The following is an 8,142-nucleotide window of genomic DNA, read 5'->3' as shown; positions in this document are numbered from 1 at the left end:
GTAAGTTTGTCTGTGTGTATTTTACAAGTTGTTCTCCTTTCAGCAACTATCCTGCTTAAATCTGTGTATTCTGTTGAGTGCGTAAAAGTTGGTCAGCTGCCCACAATGTCAAATATCTTTATGGTTACATTCTCTCCTCAATTATAGATAACCGTGTATTTTTTATTGGATATGCAAATGTATCTTTGTTTGGTGGAATCATAAAGCTGACTAGACTGACTTTACCTTTACGCAGCTCTCTTGGATATGATAGGTTATGCGCACTTACGGGAAGTCTTCTCGTTTATCAAAGTCGGTGCCTTCCGGGGAAGCAAACACATTTAAAACTGAATTTACTTTTTTACCCTGATTTATTTAATGTTCAAGGATTTTAGAGACCTCCATCAATGAGGTGCACTGATAGAGAACAACCTTTCTTTGTTTTATTATATCACAAGGACCGGATTTAATCAATCCTGTCAATAGTCCACCAGGATTTATCAGACAAAAACATTTTAATTAGACTACAGAAAAATGAATATTCATATACTACTGCATAATAGCCTTCTGCAATCGGGATTCGATCGAATTGAGGGTACTACCGCAGGGGGAAGATTCAATATAAGCTTAAAAGGCACAGGCTACAGGCTGGAGCACGCTGGTGCTTAGCAACACGTTTAGACTTGCAGTTTGGCCTTACAGACTCTGATTTTTCTTGGAATAATTCCACTACAGCTGTGATGTTCAATTATCTGATAATAGGGAAATGCTTTGGTTTGGAGTTGCTATGGAAGCTCTCCTGTGGTGTCTCTGACATTTCACCAGGCACTGGGTGCATCTCAATAGTCTAACATGGCTTCCTCTACTTGTATGATTTCCTTGATCCACTGTTTTTAGAGGCAGGTGGCAGGTGATATCAAATTAAGTTGACTTGCTATGTTGCTTTCACCTAACATCAGTGCAATTTAGGAGTTGAAGCAAGGAGAGGACATAAACAACAGTATTGAGACTCCTCCTCTTATCGGTCTGTGTCTGTATGCCACGGTTTGATTTACATGTTGACTCAAGGTGATGTCACTTCCTACCTACCTGTGACTGTATGACATCATCACTTCCTCTCCATCTGTGTCTGCAGCTAGCTAGCTTCAGGCCCAGGAGGGAAGCATGTGGCTCCTAGAGAAGTTCCGTGGTCACTCTGCGTCGGCAGGGGACAAGCAGCAGAACCAGACCGGCCCCGTCTCCATCTATACCAACATCATCACCCCTGATAAGATCCCTGACTTCCTCATCCCCCCCAAACTCATCTGCTGCCCTTCAGAGGCAGAGTGCCTAACCCCGGAGACCCAGCCCCGCTCTACTCTGTGCCCCTCCGCCTCGGAGCACATCATCTGCAGCCAAACCCAGGGCAACTGCACCCGGAACCCCCGCAGCCCACGCCTGCTCTCCCGCCTGACCGGGGACACCCGCAGCCTAATGAGGGCCGCTAACCGCCACATCATCCAGATAGAGAGCGCTGACGAACCGGGGAGCGGGGTAGGGGATGAGGGAGACCCTAACACCAATGCAGACCCCCAGTCCCAGACAGCCATGTCCCTGCCTTATATCCCTAAGGCCCAGACCTCGTACGGCTTCTCCACACTGGTGGAGAGCCCCCACACCCGCCGCAAGGAGTCCCTGTTCCACAACGACCCCAACAGCCCCCACACCTCCCCGGGCTCCCAGAGACGCACCCAGGGGGGGAACCACCTGACCCCCTCCGACCCAAACCCATACCGCTATTTCAGCGGGGGTGAGAGCGACACATGCTCCTCAGCCGAGTCCTCCCCCTTTACCTCGCCTCTCCTCACCCGCTCTGCCTCCCTCCTCCGATCCATCACCCAGGAGACGCAGGCCAAGGTAAACACTAAGGATGGTAACCATAAGGATGATCACTTTATTTACAAAGTGTTTTCAAAATACGTTTAGCTCAGAATTTCATGATACCTTCTATCTTATAATCATCCATTCCCATCCCTGATTTGATCTCCCCTCAGGTGTCTCGTGCCAAGCGTACTCTGGCACGCCACAGCTCCCTGTCCACAGACGAGTGCAGCTCAGCCGACAACAGCCCCAACATGACGCGCCGCCGCCTGCGCTGCCCTCCCTCCCCCGCGTTCCGCGGACGCAAGGGGACCGGCTCCGGGGGGGCAAGCTCAGACCTCCAGCGCGAGCACTCGGTCAACCTCCACAAGGGCGGCACGCTGAGGATCAGCACACACTACAACGCCGAGACGGCACGGCTGAGGGTTCGAGTGCTCACCGCCGAGGACCTCTATGACAAACAGACTGACGTGAAGAGCATCAACTGCTGCGTGTCTCTGTACCTGAACCCAGGCAAGCAGCAGAAGCAGAGGAGCACTATCATCAAGAACAGCAGGAACCCCGTGTTCAACGAGGACTTCTTCTTTGACGCGGTGCCCGCCACCCAGGTCAAGAGCCTGGCCATGAAGATGAAGGTGGTGAACAAGGGCACCAGTCTGAAGAGAGACGTGCTGCTGGGGGAGAGGGAGGTGCTGCTCAGCGAGCTGCTGCCAGGCTTCTAGGGACACAAAGATGCTCCCTCCCCTGGCTATCTCCCTTATCACCCTTCACTCGTTTACTCCATTTGCCGGATCTGATAATGAATAAATTATGGCGGGCACTACGTAGAGCTATTGCGTCACAGCAGACCTACCACAGCTCACCTACCACAGTTCACCAACCACAGCTCACCTACCACAGTTCACCAACCACACCACACCACACCACAGCACACCTACCACAGCACACCGTGGTCCTCTGTAGCTCAATTGGTAGAGCATGGCGCTTGTAATGCCAGGGTAGTGGGTTCGATCCCCGGGACCACCCATACGTAAAAATGTATGCACACATGACTGTAAGTCGCTTTGGATAAAAGCGTCTGCTAAATGGCATATTATATTATTATTATTATATTACACCACAGCACCCCTACCACACCGCACCTATCACAGCACACCTACCACACCGCACTCACCACAGCACACCTACCACACCACACCACACCACAGCACCCCTACCACACCGCACCTATCACAGCACACCTACCACACCACACCTACCACACCACACCACAGCACACCTACCACACCACACCACAGCACACCTACCACACCACACCACACCACAGCACCCCTACCACACCGCACCTATCACAGCACCCCTACCACACCGCACCTATCACAGCACACCTACCACACCACACCACACCACAGCACCCTTACCACACCGCACCTATCACAGCACCCCTACCACACCGCGCACACCACAGCACACCTACCACACCACACCACACCACAGCACCCCTACCACAGCTCACCTACCACACCGCACCTACCACAGCTCACCTACCACAGCACTCCTACCACACCGCACCTACCACAGCTCACCTACCACACCGCACCTACCACAGCTCAGCTCACCTACCACAGCACACCTACCACACCACACCACAGCACCCCTACCACACCGCACCTACCACAGCACACCTACCACAGTTCACTTAGTACCCAGTCAACTCAGATCTGTGAAGGGGATTGAACAAGAACAAAGGGGAGGGGACAACTTGTTGGAATGAAATGCGGCCACTGTGTTTCTCTGGGTTCTGTCTGGATTGACTGAGATTGATTGAGATCAAACCCTGAGGTGGAGCGCTTTAGTGAAATGAGTAGAACTAGTTGAATTGGTCACCTTGAAGACCAGCATGTAGCAGATCAGAGTCAGGAGGTGTGTGTGTGTGTCTTGAGTGTGTGTGTGGGTGGGTGGTTGGGTGGTTGGGTGGGTGTGTGTGTGGGTGGGTGTGTATGTTTGCGTGCATGCGTGCATGCATGTGTGTGCATGTATGTGTGTGTGTGTGTTTCTCAACAATGTGGGTTTGATTTCATTCTAACATCACCTTATCTTACCTATTGTCAGCAGTAGTGAAGCTATGTTTTTCTTGGTACATCTCCCTCTTTATATTGTATTGCTGAACTGTCACTATGCTGATACCTTTATTGATTCACTTGTGGGTATATTCATATTGTGTTATTCAGTACATGTGCAGTAGCTGGGTTCCATATCAGTAGTGATGAGCTGGATGATACTAGTGTGAGTTGTTTACAGTATATTTTGTAATTATTATGTACTTTTACCAGGATGTCATTTTGCATGCTCTTTGTTCTTCAACACATTTATTGTGATAAATGGAAGATTATTACTTTTAATTAAGCTATAAAATCAGAATCAGCATTAGATTGAACATGTGGATATGATTGATGTTTGTATGACACGTTGACTTGTCTATTAAAAAGCTCCAACTCTTCTCACTCCTTTCAGTGATACTACATCCTGTTCTCTCAACATGTTGTGTGACAACGAGCTGAGCAAACAAAGACTCACTGCCAAATGACCAGGGCCTGTATTTATAAAGCGTCTCCGAGTAGGAGTGCTGATCTGGGATCAGGTCCCCCCCGCCCCTATACTCATATCTTAGATCAGCAGTAGATGCTTTATGAGATGCACTATCCTTAATGTTTCCAGTGTGCTTAATAAACAATCTATAGTAAGTGCTCTTCGTTTTCGTTGAGGTACCTTTCAATCTTATCCCACAGGATCTAAATTGGGTTCTAAGAATAGGTCAGTCATTCAAGGGGCACTCATTCCACTCAGTCATTTAAACAGAACCTGCACAAGGTGTTATTTTCAAGGCTTTTTGCAGCGTGGCTCATACGCAGTGGATTGTTTCGCAGTGCTTTCAAGCATTCATTTACATTTCCAACTGTCGTTCCCTTTTCACCAGCTCTCATTTGAATGAGTCAAATAGCAAGAATTAAAGGCCCCATCAGAGAGAAAGAGATGAGAGCAGATCTTCTCTAATTATACCTCCCTGAATGGATGAGAGATTACAATAGGGGAGAGGGAGCTTTCATTGGTTTAACTCTGCATGGGAATCTGCATGGGAACAGCTCAGTATCTGTGTCTCTAGCTCTCTGTTTCTCTCTAGGCCTACTGTCTCTGTTTCTCTCTAGGCCTACTGTCTCTGTTTCTCTCTAGGCCTGCTGTCTCTGTTTCTCTCTAGGCCTACTGTCTCTGTTTCTCTCTAGGCCTACTGTCTCTGTTTCTCTCTAGGCCTACTGTCTCTGTTTCTCTCTAGGCCTGCTGTCTCTGTTTATCTCTAGGCCTGCTGTCTCTGTTTCTCTCTAGGCCTACTGTCTCTGTTTCTCTCTAGGCCTACTGTCTCTGTTTCTCTCTAGGCCTACTGTCTCTGTTTCTCTCTAGGCCTGCTGTCTCTTTTTACTTGTCTGTCTGTCTAAAACAGGGGTTTATTCACTAGGAACAGAACCAACGGAAGCAAACGGAATGAAACGTGGAGGGACCAAACTGAATTTGTCCAATAAAACCTCTAGATTTCATTGCAAAACGTTTTCCATTTGCAACTGTTTTCTACGGTTTGGACTAATGATTACACCCTAGTTGGCAACTCTCCTAACTGGATTTGGTCATACCACACAGTTCTCCAGAGAGGTGACATTATCTCTCTAAAATGTATCACAGTATTTCACTCATAATCAATAGAATGACATTCATAGCCATCATTCATAGACTGTAGACATAAGTCGAGGAGTGAAGTCGGGGGAACTGCATCTGCGACAGTCGAAAGTTGGACACTAATGTGGTTTTCCAACAGCAAGGCTCAGATCAGCATGGCAGTGTTGCCATTGTTTATAAAAGTTTTTCTTTAAAATGTCGAAATAAACATGCCTCCAACCCCCATATCACACACTCACAAAATATAATCATATATTTGTACATTGTACAATCAATTAGTAAGAAAGAGTGTCAAATATAACATGAATCTTGGCAAAGTTGATTCCTGTTTCAGTCATATTGTTGGTCACGTTGACGCGGGTCAAACAAACAAAAACACCCTAATGATTGGTTGACAATAGAGCGTAGCACAATGCAGGCAATGGTCGCGTTCCCCTGCTCAGACATTGCATGCATCAACCATTGGTTGCGTTCCCCTGCCTAGACGTTGCATGCATCAACCATTGGTTGCGTTCCCCTGCTCAGACGTTGCATGCATCAACCATTGGTTGCGTGCCATGTCATGGACTGTGCCGTCTGGCACCAGATTGCTATAACATATCATGTGGTTAGCTGATACGTAAAATACCTATCCAGGCATTGTCAGCAACGCTTGGTCAGAGGAAATGCGCCCTATGGCTGCAGGATGAAGTTAGTGAAGGGGCTCGTTCGAGCGGATCACTTTTGTCAAGTCGCTGACCATTGTTGGTCACTGCCTTTCAAAGTGTGATGCATTATGTCTGATTTGTGCCTACATGTCGACTGCATGAACTTTACAACAACCATGTGATCAAAGGTCATGAAGTTTCGACTGCAGTCGACTGCAATTTTCTGCAGTTGCTCCTTACCAGGTACAACTTGCAGCCATCGCCTGCATTGTGGGAGGCACTATTGTCAACCAATCATTAGGGTGTTTTGTTTGACCCATGCGAGCGTGACCAAAGACGTGACTGAAACAGAAACCAACTTTTTGCATTCGTGTATACAGTGGATATGTACAAATTCATGTGATATTTGAGGCTCTCTCGCACCAATTGATAGTACAATGTACACACATATATTTTCAGTTTGTGAGTGTCTGATATGGGGGTTGGAGACGTTTATTTCGACATTATAAAGAACAACTTGTATAAACAATGGCAACACTGCCATGTTGCACTGAGCCTTGCTGTTGGAAAACCACATCATTATCCGGCTTTTGTCTGTCGCAGATGCACCTCCGTCGATGTCAATCCAAGACTTTCGCCTGCAGTCTGTTGCTTCAGTCTTATAATTTAAACAAGCCCAAGAGCAACTGCAGAATCTTGCAGTCGACTGATTCAAAGGTAGCATTCCCCTGCTCAGACGTTGCATGCATCAACCAATGGTTACGTCGGGCACCAGATTGCTATAAAATAGGATGTGGTTAGCTGATACGTGAAATACCTATTCAGGCGTTGTAAGATCTGGCAGGCGTCAGCAACGTCTGAGCAGGGGAACATGACCAAAACTTTATGACCTTAGATGCAAGTCGGAAATGTTTTATCCCCATAATGCAACACACTTTTTAAGGTGGTGACCAACGACGGTCATCAACTTGATAAAGTGATCCGCTCAAACACGCCCATCTTCAATATAGCCTAGGACCAGGAAGTGCACATTGGACTCAAGGGACACATTGAGCTGGGGTTGTCACTATTTACCACAGCCACAAAGTCAAAATGGTCTATATTGTAAAAATTAATGAAAACAAAAATTTGCTTTTTGGTATTAGTTTTAGGTTAGAGTCAGACATAAGGTTAGCAGTGTGGTTAAGGTTAGGTTTGAGGTTAGGGTTAAAATCACATTTTAAGAAGAGAAATTGTAGAAATAGCCCATACGAAAAGTAATATATGGCCGTATATATCAAAGAACGTGACGTATATTTTAAAATACATGATCATATATTTTAATAACATATATAGATACACCGATTTTTTTTATAGCTTTGAAATGTGTTCCAGAAATGTTTTTGTTTTTTACATGGCATATATTTCAAAACAATACATAAACCTCACATGTAGGGATTAATTATTTTCTAATTGCATTTAGTATTAGGCATCCTTATGACTACTTTGTCGTATCTTTGTATCTACTGTAGATGTTGCCATCTCATTTTGAGATTAGATTGAGATGGTGTAGACTATTCTAGGTTTATAATTTGTGATGTACAAATTTTGAAAACTCACAGAAACCTATCTAAGTATGAATGTTTATTTTCGTACACTATAGTTGTGGCTCCCCATAAGGTTATGGAATCACATTGTATTTATTAAACATGGTTTAGATATTGTTGTAATCAATGACTGTACATGGTTGTAATCCACTATTATTTTGAGCTGAGTCCTCCAAGGATTTCCATTGGGAATTGTTTATGCCTGTTGCCACCAGCAGTGAGTGAGGAGTACAGCGGTTTGCATCTCCCCTCCCCTCCCATCAACAACACTCAAAGAAGACACCTGTGACAACTCTACCATTTAAATTTAAATTAAATTCAAAGGACTTTATTGGCATGTGTGA

The 8,142-nt window shown here is 46.0% G+C and overlaps 1 protein-coding gene across 1 annotated transcript; it reads left to right on the top strand.

Moving 5' to 3' along the window:
* Nucleotides 1-1,143: 1,143 nt before the first annotated feature.
* On the top strand, nucleotides 1,144-2,561 carry LOC311150852 (C2 calcium-dependent domain-containing protein 4C-like; the record flags this gene model as incomplete). Its single annotated transcript, XM_084188407.1, has 2 exons — nucleotides 1,144-1,875; nucleotides 2,013-2,561. The coding sequence occupies 2 exons, from the start codon at nucleotides 1,144-1,146 to the stop codon at nucleotides 2,559-2,561; spliced, it is 1,281 nt and encodes a 426-aa protein (XP_084044533.1).
* Between the last annotated feature and the right edge of the window lie 5,581 nt (nucleotides 2,562-8,142).

The sequence above is a fragment of the Coregonus lavaretus genome (assembly GCF_964263955.1).
Source record: "Coregonus lavaretus genome assembly, chromosome: 23".
Lineage (NCBI taxonomy): Eukaryota > Metazoa > Chordata > Actinopteri > Salmoniformes > Salmonidae > Coregonus > Coregonus lavaretus.
The sequence above is the reverse complement of the archived record's forward strand: the minus strand, read 5'-3'. Positions and strand labels throughout refer to the sequence as shown.